Raw genomic sequence first — 20336 nt, forward strand, 5'->3', positions numbered from 1 at the left:
AAAACGTGAAAAGTCAAAAGTAAACAAGTAAAAGTGCACGGACGAAATAAATATGTGTCGGAGAATTAAAATAGAAGTGCACACGTGTACATATGAGAAGAGAATAAACATTCAGTACTATGGCATATATCCACGTGAGATTTATTAATTCTTAAAGAATGTGAAAAGTCAAAAGTGAACATATTAAAGTGCACGGACGAAATAAATTTGTGTAGGAGAATTAAAATTTGAAGTGTATACGTCTATACATGAGAAGGAAATAAATATTAAGTATTATGACATATGTCTACGTGGGATATAAAAATAGTTGGATAAAGTGTACAAGTTATATATCTCATGGTACAAGCATTCATTGCGTGTACAATTTGCGAAGCTCATTGTACAAGTGGGGCAGCTGTGTTCGTACCCCCACCACACTTATATATAATGAAAATATAGGTTTTGCCTTTGTTGATAGTTGTTTCCTTTAATAGACATCATCACCGTTCACAATTTTTTAAGCATTTTAAATAGTCTTAATTTTTTTTATATTTACCAAATTGAAAGTGGCAACCTAAGTAATAACGAAATAAAATAGGGCTAAATATATGACACAAAAATAGTCATGGTACATACTTCACTTGTAAAAAGTTAAACTAAGGGGCCATGTAATTATCAAAAGGCCAAATGCACAGGCAGCCCCTAAAGTTGTCAGAAAATTTCATTTTGACAACTTGTTCCTATTAGACACTTCAACATTTGTTAAAGTGTGTCTATTGGATACAAAAGATGAAATGGCAGAAAACGTGAGTTTCACTCATTTTGAGCGCGTGAAAACTAATTTTATTACTTTAGGTATTAGCTTCTTTTTTTATCCTTACGTGTACAGTTTTTTATATTTTTTCTGACATGTAAAATTTTTATTGGTTTTGTTTTTAGTTGCAGAAGAGAGTAGCATCCACTCACCAAGATTAGTTCAAAAGTATGAAATATGTGTTTAATAGACACACTTTAATAGATGTTAGAGTGTCTAATAGGAACAAGTCATAGTTAAGGAGCCAAAATGAGATTTTCTGACAACTTTGAGGGGCTGCCTATGCATTTGGCCTTACCAAAAAGGTTTGAAAGTATCTTGATTTATTTGAAATATACTTTGATATATCATGCAATAAATAGCAAATACAAGGACAAATTTGGAAGAGCGCTTCTTTTGATTAGCAAGATGCTCGACTGAATAGTCGAAATGCAACTAAATACTACAAAAATTATTGGATTGCCCCTTATATATATATATATATATATATATATATATATATATATAGTAATAAATGTTTCATTATAAAAAAAAATTGTTAAATTTAATAGACATATTTGTTAAATATTCGGTAAAACCGAAAGTGTTTAAATTTGACAAACTTCAAAGGGGATCAAAATGCTCACAAGTATTACTTAAGAGACTATTTAAACTTCCCCACAAACACAATGGACCATATATAATCATCTTCTGGAGTAAGTTTCTAGATTTATTACTAAAGCCAATCTGAGCAGAATTCTCCAACAACACAAAAAGAAAATGGTATTTTGGTCTTACCCACCAACACTAAAACAACTCAAATTCACTCTTTGCGGCATTACAGCCGGCATTGCTCTTATTACTGCTGGTGCTTACTTATCCTACGCCAACATTGGGCCTCAACAAGCCCGCGCTAAGGCCCGAAAAGATTACATTAAAGCCCGTCTCAGACAACTTCTCCAAGATTAAAATACCTGTTAAATACATACTACTTTTAACACAATCAGATTTATTTATATGTAGGAGAAATTTTAACCCTTTTGGTTCTTTGGGTATTCGTCAATTATTTGCTGGTTTGCTTGAGGAGTTCAATTTACTTAGTATATTTCCTGGGTAAGAATCTTTTTTTCTTTTCCTTGTACAGTTTCTTGAATTTCTGCTTTTACGTTGATTTTTTCCTACTCCCTCCGTCCCATTTTATATACACTCTTTCTTTTAAGTCAGTTCAATAAGAATGATACAAACAAATGCTTGTTTTAGACGACAAGTTCTAAAAGTGTTACATATTTATTAAACTCTGTGCCAAATCAAACGCCCTCCGATAAAATGGGAGTATTTCATTTCCCTTTATACATTTTTCATGTTGTTTTTTTTTGTGGTTCAGTTCATGCTTTTCTTCGTGTTTGTAGATAAGGAGTGAGGTTACATTTTTTATTTAAGTGCTAGTGGTTATTGGAAGTTACAGAAAAAAGCAACAACAGCAACAACATACCCAGTATAATCCCACAAGTGGGGTCTGGGTCTGGGAGGGTAGTATGTACGCAGACCTTACCTCTATGGGCAGTAAGGCTTATTCTTGGAATACTTGCTAATAGAAAATGTGGGGGATCCAAATAAGTAAATAAATATAAAAAGAAAGAGAACATGTTGCTGTTAGGAGGAATATATCCCAAGTTCTTGCCAGTTGCTTCAAATCATTTAACCAGTCTATTAACTGAGAAGCAAAAGTTAAAGAATAAAAAGCTGATAAGTAAGTCAATTAAATAAAAAAGAAGTAGTATTTGGTTGTCACTGTTGGTTGCAGATGAGAGTGAAGTTAGTCATTTGAACTAGTTCTTGAAATTGATGGGTCTAGAACGTTTTCTTCATTTATATCATTGGCTTGCTTGGGAGACCTGGGGAAGCTAGCTACGAGTTTTCCATCTCCTTACTTTACTGGCATTTCTTGTAAAGCCTGAAGCTTTGAGCTTCTTGACGAGTTACTATGCCACCTCCCCCTCCATTAGCAAGCAACTTGCTGCTAGCTCAGTATGATGCTAAGATGCTTTTGAGGTCTCCCATGAATGCCATAGTTTACTAGTTTTGTAGCTTAATGACTGACAGGACTCAGAGAAATATATGTGTCATGAATATCTTGATAAGTTGAACATCACGCGACTTTTTCACAATGTCTAAACAGCTTGCTATTTTGCAAAATCGTTCATCCAATAGCCACGACCAATTACAATTGTAAAGTAGTACTCCATCCATCCCAATTTATGTGACACTCTTTCCTTTTTAGTCAGTTCCAAAAAGAATGACATCTTTCTATATTTAGTAACAAATTAATTTTAAAATATCCATTTTACCCGAATGAGATGATTTATAGCCACACAAATACCTATGGCTTGTTTTAGACCACAAGTTTCAAAAGTCTTTCGTTCATTCTTAATCTTTGTGCCTAGTCACGCACCTTTACATAAATTGAGACGGAGGGAGTAGCAATGTTCAATCCTGAAGCTAAGATTTTATCAGCTAATTGCTACCTACTGCAGCAAGTTAAAGTGAGTAGGGAGATGTCCTCCTATGCCTCAGCAGCAAAACATTTTATCTCCACAATATGAGCAATTTCTTTTGCCAGGTAATTTTGTCATTGATGTTAATACCAATGTTATAACTCGTGAATTTTCTTTCAGTAGGTTGTCACTTTGAAAGATCACGAAGAAATGGTCTCTGTTTTATGCTGTGTACGATACTTATGGTAGTACCAAATGCTGCTTTGTTTGCGAGTTATCATCAATAGCGACAAGCCCACAACTAGCCGTTACTCATTGCCAGCTTTGAAAGGTAAATTTATGAATTTACTCTGTGCTGAAGTGTATAAGGGCCGATTAAAGTTGCATCAGCTTCAGTTTAGTCCCCTAAACTTCATTTCTGCCAATCGAACCTTTAAATTTTAAAAAACGAAGCAAAGCCCCTGGGTGTAGAGAACTTGTAATTGGGTCCCAGCAAACTGCATGTGTTTAAATTACTGTCAAAATAATTTATTTAGACGAGAAATCCATGGCATAGAGACATATAGTTACTCAAGTTGATAAGGGGATTGAGTCGGCTGGTGGATTAATGGCAATACTGCTGGTTCATATGGTTTGATTTGCTATACTGCTATTAGAAAAGCATTAGACGTGGTTTGAAATCCTTCCAATTTCTTTTTTCCAATGTAAGGCCTGGAGATTGGTCAAATTTCTGGAAAGTGCTTGGTATATAGTAATCGATCTGAAAAAAATCGTTTGATTCCTTGTTTTTGTTGTTGAATCTAGTGTTAGATTCAAGTTCCTTAGAATTTTTTGGTTCTAAATCTGAAAAATGAGTCAATTTCGAGTTAGGGTTTGATTTTCACCATTGTTGAGTTGAAGAACTTGAAGTGGGTCTTGTTGATTTGGGTGAAATTAGAACTTGAAACCCATTGGGCTTTGTTCTACAAGTGAAGGGGAGTCTAGATCTGAAAATTGAAGGAAAAACAATTTGATTTGAAGGTAGTTGAAAATTTGAAATTGTTGGTGTTCTTGAATACTTTTAAATCTTCATAAGGAAGAAGACTCTCCAAAGGGACATTTAATCCAAAGTTTTTCAAGTCAAGATTTGGGGAAAAGTGTTTTTCTACCCCAAAAGGGTAAATACTAGATTGAGTGGGCCCAGGAACGTCATTAGATCCAAGAAATTCGGTCCAAATTTCGAGAAGATCGAGTTCAACATGAAAATCACTGAAGCTGGGAACATTGCAAATTATGGACCGTAATTCACATTACGGACCGTAATCTAGGGTCGTAAACTTGGATCCTGAAATTGGGAGGATTACAGTAGCTCACTGGAATTTGGCAACCTCATTAAATACGGACCGTAGACCCAAAATACGGATCGTAAACCACAATACGGACCGTAAACCATAATACGAACCGTATTCCCCAACCGTATAAAAGGACCAAGGATTGGAGCATTCTGCCTTAGGAAAGACATCATTAAATACGGACCGTAAAACAAAATACGGCCCTTATCTTTTGGGTCGTAAAAGGCAAGGTATGAAGGTGCTAAGTTACTCGGACTCGGCAGTTTGGGTGCCGTACCCGTGTTGACACGACACTGACACGGGTAAGGGTATAGGATATGTGTCGGATCCGGTCAAACGAGATCGGGTGTGTCGACCAAAATTTTGGGGGAAAAATTGAGATTTGAATTCCCAAAATCAAGATTTAAAGAGATACGAAGTGATATTCCTGCAATTCTGCTGGTATTAGGGAGAGCTCTTGGACTTAGGCTTATCGGGGAGGACTCGAATGGGTGGTGTCGTACTGAGAAAAATCAAAGACATGTAAAAGGTTTTGTTGGGAAAGAAGATTCAGAGAAGAACGAAGAAGAAGAGGAGACGCAGAGAAGAACAAAGAAGAAGAAGAAGATGCAGAGACTAATTAGGAATTGACCACTTTATTAATTGACCCTTGGCTAATATCCTGCCACGTTGGTTGTGAGGATAGACATTCCATATAGTTTTTTTTTCCACACCCTTTTCAAAAAAAAAAAAAAACAAAAGAAAAAAAACAAAAGTAAATTAGAGTTTCAATTGTAGAGTTTTAATCCAAATATTATATAATTATTTAATTGTAAATTAGAGATCTGTATATGCTTTGAAGGCACACATTTTTCATTTAAATAAACTTCATATATACTTTTTGAGATGATTTTTTTTTTTAAGATGGAATAAACTTGATATATATTACAAATAAATATATGCTCTAAGTAAGCAAATTTTATTAATTAACCTAATTACGCCATTTATAAATGTTTTCTTGGAAAGAGGGATAATAGATATGTTAATTATTAGCATGTTAATTTTTCATGATTATGCATATATTTATAGCTATATTTTTAGATTTCTAATTTATTTTTTGCCGAATCCCCGCACCCGTACCTAGATCCGTATCCCCGAATCCTAAAATTTTGATCATGAAGGATCCGACCCTCGGATCCGTACCCGTGTCCGAGTAACATAGCGAAGGTGAACATTCTGTTTTGGGGCGTCACTAAATACGGACCGTATTTTGTCAAGCTTAAACCGTATACTCAAGGTACCTTTTCAAGTCCAAATTTCCTTTCATCCCACTTCCATTTCTCAAAAAATTTCTTGATCCTTGGTTGTTGGTTTTGTGTCCCTATTCCTTTGGTTGATAGGTAAACTTCCTGCATCTCATTTTCATTTCTTAAAATGCACTTGAAAAAAGATATGTTTAGAATATGGACCTTTGGTAAATCTGGCTATCTATTTATGTCTATTAGATATTGGTCATTGTCATTGCAAGTCTGACAGGCCTAGTTGTCTTCACAACTTATTTGACAATCTCAATGAAATTGAATCTAAACATGAGATCAAGACTATATCTTCAATATAAACTTCAGTAAAGAATCAAAACCGGGTTTTGTTTTTGTGGGGGTGGGGGGGGGGGGGGGGGGGGGGAACCACCACTGAGTGAAATTTTTTCTTATTTCCTTCTCTCTCTCGAACATAATTAGCTTGATTTCCGAGGATTACCTACTCCATAAGACCATCATGAAACTATATACAGTCTGTTTCTCTTTATCTCTGTACGAAAAATGCACTTCTCAATTAGTGCAAATTCTTTCAGACAGACAAATAATGCCCTTAGCGTGTATGACATTCACCAAATTCAAGTAACGCAGGCCATGAATAAGACACCAATGATTATCATACCTATGACATATGCAAATTATGTAGCTGTATTTTTCTTTCTTTGCCTTCTCATGTTCTCTTTGGTGCTCCTTTCATTGCATCCTTAAACCATCACCATTAGTGGTAACCTCCTCCTCTTCCATCTCTCTATTTTCTTCTTTTCTTCTCTTCTTCTTTTCTATAGTTTAATTTAAAGTGAACTCAAGGAAGATAAAAAAGTTCCCCAAATACTCCCGAACTCCCGTAACACTTCTTTAATCCTCTGCTCAAGATAGGAATAGCAAATCTGATTTCATGAATGAAAATGTTGTTATGATTATTATTTTTTTTTTTTTTGAGAAAGATGCAAACAACAAGGTAGAAATATTAATGAAAACTGTCTCATATAAATTTTATTAATCATAAGCCTTTATATAGGCACATAAATAAAGTAGTATACTCCTCCTACAACTAAAGTACTAGACTCGTACTAAGAACTGAATATTCTACTAAAAACTATTAGACTCCTCCTATAACGAGACAACACTGTACATATTGGAAACTAAAAGAAAAGACAAGCATTGACTTATTGATTCAGAATTATGCAACCATTACTTTAACTGTTAGGAACTTTGGATAGAAAGCCGAACAGGCGGCTTCTAGATGATCAGTTTCTGAGGAAACTAGTTGTTGGATTGCTAGATTCGCCACATAAACTAGAAAGATAAGGTCCCTTTTTTCAGGGTGGTTGCATGTCCCTTGCGTTGTTGCTGTAAACCTTCCAGAGTCCGTAATAGGACCAAGTATTGAACCAATAATACCAATTAACGTACATGGTGAAACATGTAAGCCAAATGTTTCTTGAAACCCATCTAGCGTCCCTCACTCTATCTTGTAAGAGGCACCACATTAGCCTTCTTCAGGTTGGAAGACAAGCTCAGCTATACCCTTCGATTGACAGCTTAGAATTAGCCAAATCAGTTCAGCTGAATTTAGAGCAAGAGAGTTAAGTCATCTCGAATTAGTAGTGATTCTTCTTGCATTTAATGAGACACTTCTGTTTAGAAGCAAGCTGCTTCAAGCAGTATAATAGTCTCAGGATAATGGCCACAAGCGCGTCTATTTTGCCATTGATCTTGCTCCTCGGCTCCCAAGTCCAATCTACTAGTCCTTTGAAGGAATTATGCTTTGTTTCAAATATCCAGTCAATTAAGAAGTATTCATTTACTACAACACAAATAATTTAAGAAAGTTTAGATTGAAGCAAACAAATGACAAATTCGTTGTCCTTTTCCTTTTGTTTCCTTTGACCACTTTCATGAGCTTTACGGTAGTCCACGTTGTACTGCCACATATTTCTTTTGATATTATATATATTTTTATCTTTTAGTATCAGAAATTAAAAATATGTGTGGAGCATTTCTGGTCAGTGAACGTGCCGCTATAGTTAGTTTCCCTGCTAAAAAAGGGGTAATTTTACTCACTGCCAGTGTATCCTTTGTGACTTCAAGGAATGGACCTCATTCTTACGGAGCATGAAAGCACAAAGTTGTTCGATGCTCTGCTGTTTCTTATAACGCGTATAATACGTGTAAGGGTATCTATTTATACCCTTGTACGTATAAATACATGTAAGGGTATCTATATAAATGCTCAGCTGTTTCTTATAATACGTGTAAGGGTATCTATATGAATATATAAATGCAGGACAAGGGCCTGCTTACGTGGCATACCTCAGAAATCAGGAATTTTATTTATCTTTATTCTCCGTATTTCTAGGTTTTCTCCCCACTTTTCACTTATCTTTACAACCGTTCCTTCGACTTTTGTGTCCCTTCGGCTACATCGACATAAAGACAAGGCAGACCCTAACTGCTGCTTTCTCTTCACCTTAATTTCGGTGTACGTTTCTGCATTCCCTTGAAATTCCACTTTTGATCTTCATAAAATTGATGATACAAAACGGCAGTTCCCTTATCCCTATCTTAATTCGTTTTCTCGATTCGTTGATACAAGACCAACTCCATCGAGCTTCATGAAGATGGAGTTTTTGAAGATCGTGGGAGGTCCACATAGGACGGCCTTCAAGATATGGGAGATAGCTTGGATTGAAGGCTTCAAGAACGTCACATTCAAGATATGGAAGATAGCTTGGGAGGCTATTTGGAGAAGGAGGCTATGCATGCAAAAGAGGCTAGTACTTAAATGCAAGCTTTTTCAAGTTTCACTTCCATGAAAGACATCCAAACAAGGTCCTTACTTCATTAAGGATATAATTGTAATAATGTAGTGTCTTCTTTATTTCATTAGTATAAATAGCTAGTATTTTATTTCATTAGGAAGCTTTTGATGAATTGATGAATATATTGAGTGTTTTAGGGTTATCTCTAGAGAGAGAAACTTGTGAGAGGCCTTTGGTAGGCTCTTGTTGAATCTTGTATTGTTGAGAGGTTGGTTGCTTGGGAATTCAATTCCCTTGAGGTCAACTTAAGAATTTGGTGTTTCTTTTGATGATAATTTAGAGGTCTTAGTTTTATATAACTTTGGTTGCTAAATTGAATCTTAAGTTGTGTCAAATTATCTGTCTTTTCTTTTCCTTTTGTTTAGCTTCTTAATTTCTTGTTTCCGCGTATCCGTTCTTGTATCATTCGTCATGCCAAAAGAGAGACGGTTTCAAGTGCTCAATTTCTGAACAATTGGTCATAACCATGAGAATTTCCGTGTTCGGTATAAATCGGCTCAACGATCTGTCAAGTTAATCTTTCATGTTATCTGAATTTAGTAACTCAATTGCTTCTTTTTGTGGGGGCTTTTCTTTTTGTCGTCACTGTGATGGCGAGTTTCCGAGAGCTTATGTCGGTGTTTTATCAATTCAAGGATCTTTAATATTTTATCTTTCATGAATTTGTATTAACTTTTGAGTTTGCGGTGATGAGAACTTTTATAGGCAATCGTGAGGGAATCGGAAGTGAGGAAGATACTGAAAAGATAGATGAACTTTTGCTGCAACTTGATCAGGTAATTGAATCTCATTACAAACTTTGACAGTTTATGTTTACACAGAGTTTGATGAAACGTGCTTTATTGTTTTCCAGAAGTGTCATATTCCAGAAAAAGTTTGCTTTATTGCCTTTGATTGACCTGTTATTTTGTATTACAAATGTCGAGATATAAAATGACAATACGAATGCTGAAAGATCAGATCATATAGCACTTCCGCAGATGTTACACTGAAAAATAAAGCTTTAAGACAAGTAAGATCTCAACTAAATCGAGATCGGTATTCCTTCAAAGCATCTCCTATTCTGTTCCTTCCAAATATGACACACAAATGTGTACAGGAGTTGTCTCTCATTCCCACAATAACGCTTTAAGGGCGAGTAAAATTACAATTAAGCGCTTCTTTCATTGTGCCTGATAGCAATCTCATCGAGCATCTTGCGTAAGAACTACTATTTTGCTTGTATCATAAATTGTCCTTATTTTCGTTTCTTACAGAAACATGTGTCTTTAGAGTCAAATTACAAGTGTTTTGTTTATCTACAGAAGTAGTAGCATTTTTCTTTTCTAAAGTTGGAATTGGAGAGAAGGATTATGATTTTTCTTTCATTTTTCTCAGATGCTTTCCTTTTCTTTATAATTTTCATAACTCGAACTTTTCTTCAACTTAGCAGCAGGCATTCACTGGTTATGGGCAGGGATGGATGCAGAATGATGATCATTGTCTTTTCCTGGGGTGAGGGTGCATGCAGTACTAACTATTCTTGAAGATTGTTTAAAAAATTTACCCCTAGGATTCTAGGTTATTAAGCATAAATTTGTAAAAAGAATCTGTTAAGTTATTCAATAATCTAAGTCATTTTTACTTTTGCAACTAAAGTTAGACTACACTTGGTCATTTTATGCCAAGTGAGCATTTGTATATATCAATCTTCCCATACTAATCCTGTACATATTTCTCCTTGAATTTCTTCACGACCCACGAAGGAAGAGACATGAGAGTAATTGGTATCAGGATCATCCATTCAGTAACAAAGTTGGTTTTGGTAAGCACTCTTTACAAGGCTCACATATGATGGACGTATTAATATTTCAAAGTGCCTTTCTTAATTATCCATCCCCATTTCCAATTTAAGTTCATGCCATAAACTATTCATATTAAGTACTCGGGAAGTGAAGAAAGATTTGTAGGTTTTGAATGTTTGGTTTTTTCTTTTTGAGATATGGAATAGTTTTTACTTCTTTCGACATTTTAGCTCCAAAGCAGCATCTTATTTCCTTATTGTTTATCGAAGTCTGTTTCGTTTAGAATAATTGTGCATCCAGTAAGGGGTTAATGGAATCCTGCAAGAGTTATCTGTTGAATTATTTGCTTTGAGTTTTTTTTTTTTTTGGGTGGTTGTTGTTGTTGTGACGTATTTGCTCGAGTTCTTCTAAACGCGTACATATAGTAAAATTTACAATTGTAAAAAGAGAGAGTACTGTGTGTCTTTTGAACGCATATGTTTATGGGAATCAGCAATAGCTTTGTGAAAGTGAGGAGGAAGGAGGCCAATGGAATTTGATGAAAGCAACGATTTAGTTTAAGAAGGGATGTATTACTATTACCACGCCTTTTTCAGCATGAACTTTAATTTCCTATTGAAGAAATTGAGGTTATGTTTCGCAATGCCAGTGGATATTTGCTTTGCACGTACATTTATTATCCCTTTTAATTGATAAGTTGTAGATTATATGATAATTACTTTTTAGGATCTTAATTTTAGTTTTGAGTTTTTATATTAAACTATATTTCGTCGAGCTGTCCTTCTATTTATGTGGTGCTTGATGATGTATTTTTTTGACACCATCCTGCCTTTTCAGAATTTACAGTTCGGCCAGTAACTATGCAAACTTTGTGGATAGTTGACATAGATTAATACCTGCCTTGGTTCCTAGCAACATGCAAAGGTGCGACGTAAACATTCTTCCTTCTTCTTTGTGCTGGTTCCTTTGTTTTTAATATTTGAATACTAACTTAGAAGTGTACGCTGCTTATCCCGTTGGGAAATAACCATATTTGTGACATTTAGAAGCTATATGCTCAAGGTAGTGTGTCTTCAAAAGTTTCTCCTTGATCAAATGCATCTACATCTAGAGTTGAAGTAACTTCCCGATTTATTAAGTGTTAAAAGTACAATTTTTATGTATTACTGATATCTATTAACAATAAGTGCTATTGGTTGTTTTCTTTCTTTATTTGTTGTTAATAATATGAGAAATGATGACACCAGTTGTATTTGGTGTTGTTCTTAGTGTTCCTATATGCATATTCCATGTAGTAGTACTGAGCGAATAGTTTTTTCCCCACATTGAATTGTTATGACAAGGGGAACAGTGTATTCCATCTTTTTTTTTGTGGTTTTGAAAAAGGTAAGCTCCAAACGTTTTAGTATTTTTATTAGTTTAATACTTATTCTTTTCAACTTTTTGAATCAAATGCTTTATTCAAATCTTTTATCAAGCTATATTTTGCCCAGCCATCTAATCAAGAATCTTAAACCAAGTTTTTGAAAGTTCTCAAGTGAATACTTACCCTCAAGACTTAAACTATACAGTGAGAAACCTGTTATCGTTACTCTCATGATCTCTTGATAAATCTTTCGATGCTTATTTGAATGTGAAATTGGACTTGAAAGTTGATTCTTCTTTTATAATGACAGGTTATGTTATGGGAGTCATCTGAATTGCATCGAGATAACGCGGCCTATTCCCTTCTACAATGATTTTAAAGCAACCAACATATACCCACGACTTAACTAGCTTTAATGTATTAATTGTGAACCAAATTTCACTATTTCAGGTGTACTTTTACTTAATGCTAGCCATGATGTAGATGAAACTGCATATGATTTTGTAATTCATTTCAATTAACTTACATAGTTCTGTGTTTTTCTGATGTGTCAATGCGCGCGCATATATATATATATATATATATATATATATATATGAAGAAAAGGAAAAGAAACGTACTGTGATTTTATTTAAGGAATAACTACATGATATAACAAACATATAGTGGGTATTGATATTTAGTAGCTATAGTTTAACTTAATTACTTTTCATAGCAAACATTTGTGTATTAATACCATTTAGTAACTATATATATATATACACACACAAAATAGAATACACATCTCACTATTCACTTTCAACCCATCCCTTCCATTTCTCTCCCCCCTCTTCTCCCCACTGCTCCGCTGCTGGCCATCACCGCTGTCGGAGCTCCGGCCAAAATGTCGTGCCCTTTTTTCCACTGCTCGGGCGAAAATGACGTGCATCTTCTCCGGCAAAAATGTCGTCCCTCTTCTCCCCACTGCTCCGGCGAAAATGCCATTGCTATTCTCCGGCGAAAACGCCGGCTGCTTCCACTGAATCCACCAGATCTGAAGCAACGAGCCTCAAATTCAAGATGGAATTCAAAAAAGAGATCTGCTTACCGGATCAGAAATGATTATTAGATCCCGTCAGATCTGCTCACCGGATCTGAATCCACCCTAAGATTTTTTTGTTAATGTTTTAGATTGTATTCATTTTTTTAGGGTGTATTTGTTAAATTTTTGAGTATCTATGTTGTTATGTATTCAGTTTTACTCCCCATATTCATGAATACAATGAGCCCGTTTATGAATACAGATAATCATTTCATGAATACAATGAAAAAAGAAAAATATTAGTTGTATTCATGAATACAGCAGAAAAAAATTGTATACAGCGAAAAAAAAAACGAATACAACAATTATTGGTGTATATGTATTCAGTTTTTACTTGTTGTATTCATGAATACAACAAGCCAATTTATGAATACAGATAGTTATTTTATGAATACAGTTGGAAAAAAAATTGTTGTATTCATGAATAAAGCTAAAAAAAAAAAAAAATTGAATACACATGTGGGAGCTGAACTGATTTGCTACAGAACGCAAATATTAAAACATTAGCTATGCAGCTTGATTAATCCCCAAATATTTGCTATTTATGTAAAATACCCTTTATTTAATGTTGTGTTAAATACCATAATATTGAATGGGCCTTTGGCTATTAGATCCCAAACATTTTTTTTGCGGATTGTCCTTTTTTTGGGGTGGTCTTTAAATTTTTCCCCTTAACTTGCTGGTCTTTAATTTTTACCCTTCGCTTGAAAAGGTGGCAGAAAATATCCTGAGGTTCTGGATTCGAATCTCTGCTCAGTTAAAAAAAAGAAGAAGTTCGCAAGGCAAGGCTTTGCAAAAAGTTATGCCTTATGCAACATGCTTTGCCTTAAGACATAACTAAAAAGTCTGTCCCATTCAATAGAAATTTTCCTCAAGGCAAACTTTTAGTTATGCCTTAAGGAAAAGTTCTGTCTTATGGGGCAGACTTTTAGTTAAGGCATAACTAAAAGTCTGCTCCATAAGGCGAAATTTTTCCTTAAGGCATAGAATTTGTCTTATAAGGCAAACTTTTAGTTATGCCTTAAGGAAAAGTTCTGTCTTATGGGGTAGACTTTTAGTCAAGGTATAACTAAAAGTATGCCTACAAGGCGAAACTTTTCTTTAAGGCATAATTAAAAGTTTGCCTTATAAGGCAAAGTTCTGCCCTTTCCGGCAGACTTTTAATTATGCCTTAAGGCAAAGTCTGCCGCATAAGGCAGAACTTTTTGTAAAGCTTTGCCTTGCGATTTTTTTAAATTTTTATAACTAAGCTGGGATTCGAACCCAGAACCTTGGGGTATTTTGGGCGAAGGGCAAAAATTAAAGACCAGTAATTTGAGGGGCAAAAACTAAAGACCACCCCCAACATAGGGCAATCGTGCAAATTTCCTGATCCCAAAAAGTAAAAACGGAAAAGGGCCTAAAATAACTTTGAACTATTAGATTTGGTGCAAAAATGCCCTCCATCCACCTTTGAGGTCTAAAATACCCATGTCGTTAACCTTTGGGGCATAAAATACCCTTATTTTTAATGGATCCATTTCATTGGTGGAAAAGGGCCTAAAATACTAATTATAATTATTACTAATTATAATTATTTCAATAACTATTCCCTCCGGATAAAAAAAAGTGTCCACTTAACTTTTTTTTCTTGGATCAAAAAGTGTCCACTTATTAAATCAAGAAACAATTAACCTTATCTTTTCAGATTTGTTCATATTAAGTTTTTTGTGATCAAATCCCAATGCCAATTTAATTAAGGGTAGTTTAGTCAATTTACATATTTTTTTCTTAGAGTGAATAGTTTCTTAAGAGGTGTGCAAATGGCTAAGTCGAACAAAGTATAATTTTACTTTAATTTTAAATATTCAATTTGTGATACTTTTTTGTCTTCTTTGTTTGTCGATTATTAATTCACGTTATCTTTTATGCAGAATTTTAATTTAGAAGTATAATTTAAATATTTAACGAGTTAACGTGAAGGAGTCAAGCTTGCACTAGCTGATCTATAATAAACTAGACGGCCTATGCCTGTGCTGCGCACGGATCCAACACTTTAGATTATAGTGTATTTATGTGTATGTAGTCGTTTTGAATAGTGATAATATATATATATATATATATATATATATATATATAACATTGTAATTTGTGAAAAAAGATCCAATAACATGTCTCTTTTACTTTAAATTAAAGATATTAAGAAAAGTATGACCGAATAATTGACTGAAGAAAGATAAGCTGGATACTTAATTTGGAAGGGCTATTGCACATTGAAACCATACACTAAACCATCACATACCAAATAATTAAATATAATATGAATTTCTGGATCATTATTATCTTTACACTTGTCAAATTAGGATTTTAAGAACGTAAACTAATTAGCCGACAATTACGAACAAAAAAGAGTTAATCACTAACATATGATTAATATAAATCCACGTCCTTCCAAACCAGACTAACTAACAGATTAATTTTTTCTTTTTGTGGCCCCAACTCGCAAGATGCTTTCATTTTATATGTCTTCTTGAACAATAAATTGGTGGATGTCTGTGTGGTGTCAATTAACCAACAACTATAGTACAACTAAACTGTTTTCATACATTAAAATCTGGATTTGTACGAAGATTGTATAAGAGTTAAATTAAATTCAGATACATTAGTATAGTATAAAGTATTTTTATACTATCAGTGTCATACTTACTATCAATGTGTCATACTTTGTTATAGCTAGTAGGTAACTTGTTTGATTTTTAGTTTAGTTATTGAAATAATTATAATTAGTATTTTAGGCTCTTTTCCGTAAATAAAATGAGTCCGTGAAATAAGGGTATTTTAGGCCCCAAAAGTGAATGGAGGACATTTTTGCACCAAATCTAATAGTTCAAGGGTACTTTAAGCCCTTTTCCGAAGTAAAAATAAAGGAGTTCTGGATTAGAAAGTTGATTGTTCATGTTATAACTGACAAGTAAAAGATGATATTAATTTTAATGTTCATTGATAAATTTACTCACCCCGTCATTGTGACTGTGTAACTATTTGTATGCAAAATTATGTACATGGGAGTTAACAATATTGTTAACACCGCATCCCCCCCCCCCCCCCCTTAAAGCTTAAAACGTTATTATTATGAAGATAAGTAATTTGTACACCTTGTATGTGCCCAGTCATTCAATGATCTTCAAGATGGTTGGTGGATTTAGATTAATGCAATAGTTCTCCATTTCTCATCTTCAAAGATTCCATATATAATTCTAATGAGAATATTTTTACTTGTGATCTAAATATTTAACAAATTGCAGAATCAGCCAACATGAAAAACATGAAAATAGATTTTATTCAATAAATTTAAAAAACATTAGTTCATCGGTTTACTTAAGTTTTTTACTATCGCGCGAAGCGCGGATCACTTCACTAGTTGAGTTATACAACATCTCACATCCACTATATATGCGCATTTCAAAGGGCTTATAAAGGTGTTGGAATACTCCACTTATTTGGATTCTTCATAGTCAAATCTTACATCGGCCATATAAGATTTAGAAGCGCTTATTATGATTTTGAAATACTTCACTTATTAATACCTTGAATAGTAGGATTTTTCAAAGGGACAAGACAACAGGGAATTAGTCAAATTGGACGGCGACGGCTTTCAGGAAAAGTGTTTGTAGTGCCTAGGTCGGAGAATTTTGGCAGAGACAGCTTTGTATTTGGCTAGTGATGCTGTTTATTATGAATTATATTTTGCATTTAACCTAGAGCTGGACAAATTTATAGGCTGCCAAGTGTTGGGTCCAACCCATAATTTGAGGAAGGAAACATATCCCTCATTTTAAGGAAGAAAACAAGGAAGAAAACATTTCCCCTGTTTTGAGGAAGAAAACATATTTCTTGTTTTAAGAAAGAAAACATCTTCCTTGTATTTGGCAAATTGTCAAGTGCTTGCTTGAGTCACAAATGACATCAATAGGTTCATTTCATCCCTATAAATAGGGAAGCCTTCCATCATTTGTTGACACACCAAAATATCAGACATTAGATCATCACAGCACAACCAAGAAGAGTTGTGTAATATCCTTGAGAGATTTGTGAGGTGTTTTTTTTTTTGAGTTTTTTTTAGAGCTTGTATGTCTCTTCTTTCTATTCTTGAAAGTAATAGAAGTATTTTTCTCTCATATTAGCTCGATACTTTAATTCCCCCAACAAGTGGTATCAGAGCCAAGGTTCTGTCTGAGTATGCTCTGTGGTTGCAGCATAGTCTAAACTTCCACATCAGAAAAGAATTACCTTGGTGCTCCTGCATCAGCTTCCACGTCACCGGTCAGTTTTGTAATTTTTGAAAAATTGCAGTTTGGTCCCTCAATTTTTTTTTTTAAAATTATTGAGAAGGTGAAAATGACCATTGATGAGTGAACTTCATCTTCTGGAGCTATGATTATGCTCACGGCTACCAACTACACGCTGTGGAAACCCCGGATGGAAGATTTCCTCAGTTATAAAGACCTCTTTGATCCAATAGAGCTGAAGGGTATTAATCTTGACCCGCCTAAGTCAATAGAGTGGAAGAAAATTAATAGAAAACTATTAGTCAAATCCGACAATGGATTGACCATAGTGTCTTCCACCACGTTGCACAAGAAATCGATGCTTATGCCCTTTGGAAGAAGTTGGAAGACATGTACCAGGCCAAGACCGCTAGGAACAAGGCCCTTCTGATGAGACGCCTTGTCAATATGAAGCTCAAAAGTGAAACTTCTGTTGACGAACATACCAGTGAGTTCCAGAGTCTGGTAAATCAATTATCTTGTGTAGAAATGCCACTTGGAGATGAAATGCAATCTCTACTACTTCTTAGTTCTCTTCCTGATAGTTGGGAAACACTAGTTGTTACTCTCAGCAATTCAGGCCCAGATGGCAAACTTACCATGTCTGTGGTCAAGGATGCATTGTTCAATGAAGAGGCAAGAAGGAAAGACATGAGCACAGATCAGACTCATGCCCTTGTGACGGAGAATCGAGAAAAATCACAAGGAAAACAACAAAGAAACAGTAGAGGAAAATGGCAAAGTAGAGGCAAAAGTCGGGAGAGATCATCGGATGGCCGGAAACCTTCTTATACCTGCCACCATTGCGGTATAGAGGGTCACATGAAGAAGAATTGCTACAAATGGCTAGAGGAGCGAGGCAAGAGCAGTTCTCAACCGAAGAACAAGGGTGGTGAAGCGCTCATCACAATCTCAGGTGATGTAGCGTACTGTACTACCCATGATGAGACATGCCTTCACATCTCAAGAGAAGACACGGAATGGGTGGTAGATACTACAACATCCTACCACGTAACTCCCCACAAGCACTACTTCACAACATACAAAGCTGAAGACTTTGGAGCGGTGAAGATGGGTAATTCCAGTTCCTCTGGAATAGCCGGAATTGGTGATGTACAAATAAAGATAGGTACCGGGAGCACAATCACTTTGAAGGATGTCAGACACGTGCCAGATCTTCGGCTCAATCTCCTGTCAGTGGTATCTCTTGACAAACAAGGGTATGAAAACCATTTTAGCAGAGGCACATGGAAAATGTCAAAGGGCGTTTTGACAATCGCTCGAGGACAAGTTTGTGGCACATTGTACAAAACGCATTTGAGAATTTGTACAGACAACCTCAACATTGCAGAGGAGGCTTCTCAGGATTTATGGCACCAGAGACTCGGCCACATGAGCAGGAAAGGGTTGACTACCTTGATGAAGAAGAATCTTATAAATGTTGACAAGAACGCTGCACTGTGTCCTTGCAATCATTGTCTATTCGGTAAGCAACACAGAGTGTCATTTAATTTCACTTCAACAAAAAGATCAGAGTTGTTAAGTTTGGTACACTCTGATGTCTGCGGTCCTATAGAGGTTGAATCACTCGGTGGAAGCAGATATTTTCTGACTTTTATCGATGATGCTTCTCGGAAAGTGTGGGTGTATTTCCTGAAGACGAAGGACCAGGTGTTCGAGTACTTCAAGTCATTTCACGTCTTGGTGGAACGTGAAACAGGAAAGAAGCTGAAATGTCTCCGATCTGATAATTGAGACGAGTATACTTCCAAGGCGTTCGACGCATATTGCAGAGCATATGACATTCGACATGAGAAGTCAATACCACGCACCCCTCAGCACAATGGCGTTGCTGAAAGAATGAACCGGACTATCATGGAGCGTGTCCGGAGCATGCTGAACATGGATAAACTTCTAAAGCCATTTTGGGGAGAAGCAGTCAATACCGCATGTTATCTCATTAACCGATCACCTTCAGTACCACTCAACTTTGAAGTTCCAGAGAGGCTATGGACAGGTAAGGATCCTACATACTCATATCTTAGAGTATTTGGGTGTTCATCATATGCACATGTATCCAAAGAGCTCAGACAAAAGCTTGATGCGAGAACTATCCCATGCATTTTCATTGGCTATGGAAATGAAGAGTTTGGATACAGGTTATGGGATCCTAAGGAGAAAAAGGTGTTCAGAAGCAGGGATGTTGTGTTTCACGAAAATTTGACAATAGAAGACATTGAAAAATCCACGATGTCTCAGAAGTCAAATGAGGGTGCTCAAGTTTCAAATGAAGCACCAGAATTGTTCTTGAGAAATAATGACGAAGTGCCAGAAGAAAACTCAGAAGCAGAAGAAGATGAGGAGACAGAAGAGAGTGCTGAGCAAGGGGAGCCACAACCCACCTCACCAGAACCATCACACGACACATATGATGGTAGTTCTTCTCAGATGGTTCCAACTGCTCGTAGATCTGAACGAGGCCATATACCATAAAAAAGGTACTCATCATCTGAATACCTTTTGCTTACTGAAGATTGAGACGGTACCTTCATTGGTCTTCTACTATATGTAGAAGACATGTTGATCGTTGGGAAAGATCAAATGAAGATAAACCAACTGAAGAAAGAACTCTCTAAGTCTTTTGATATGAAATACTTAGGACCGGTTCAACAGATTCTTGGGATGCAGATCACTCGAGACAGGAAGAATCGCAAGTTATGGCTATCTCAAGAGAAGTACATTGATCGGGTACTTGAGAGATTCAACATGAATAATACCAAACCAGTTAGTGTTCCACTTGCGAATCACTTCAAGTTGAGCAAAAGAACATGTCCCACATCTAAGGAAGAGATCGGGGATATGTCAGCGGTGCCCTATTCTTCAGCAATTGGAAGTCTGATGTATGCCATGGTATGCACACGACCAGATATCGCTCATGCAGTGGGTACAGTGAGTCGTTTTCTCTCTAACCCCGGGAAGGAGCATTGAGAGGCAGTCAAATGGATTCTCAGATACTTGAAGGGTACCACGAAGTTATGTCTTTGCTACGGTGGAGCTGATCCAGTCTTGGAAGGCTATACAGA

The 20336-nt window shown here is 35.7% G+C and overlaps 1 protein-coding gene across 10 annotated transcripts; it reads left to right on the plus strand.

Moving 5' to 3' along the window:
- Nucleotides 1–1464: 1464 nt before the first annotated feature.
- LOC132607203 (uncharacterized) lies at nt 1465–12390 on the plus strand. 10 transcript variants are annotated; one of them, XR_009570219.1, is made up of 9 exons: nt 1465–1885; nt 3448–3598; nt 8253–8375; nt 8490–8725; nt 9421–9491; nt 10145–10209; nt 10461–10519; nt 11337–11423; nt 12176–12390. XR_009570219.1 is itself a non-coding variant. In XM_060321069.1 (7 exons), the coding sequence occupies exons 2-6, from the start codon at nt 3523–3525 to the stop codon at nt 11390–11392; spliced, it is 327 nt and encodes a 108-aa protein (XP_060177052.1). In that variant the 5' UTR covers nt 1471–1885; nt 3451–3522; the 3' UTR covers nt 11393–11423; nt 12176–12390. The 10 variants fall into 10 exon arrangements, 5 of the variants coding, with proteins under 5 accessions (XP_060177052.1, XP_060177055.1, XP_060177056.1 ...); XR_009570217.1 differs by having other exon boundaries at nt 1466–1885; nt 10148–10209; XR_009570221.1 differs by lacking the exon at nt 10145–10209.
- Nucleotides 12391–20336: the final 7946 nt, after the last annotated feature.

The sequence above is a fragment of the Lycium barbarum genome, chromosome 8 (assembly GCF_019175385.1).
Source record: "Lycium barbarum isolate Lr01 chromosome 8, ASM1917538v2, whole genome shotgun sequence".
Lineage (NCBI taxonomy): Eukaryota > Viridiplantae > Streptophyta > Magnoliopsida > Solanales > Solanaceae > Lycium > Lycium barbarum.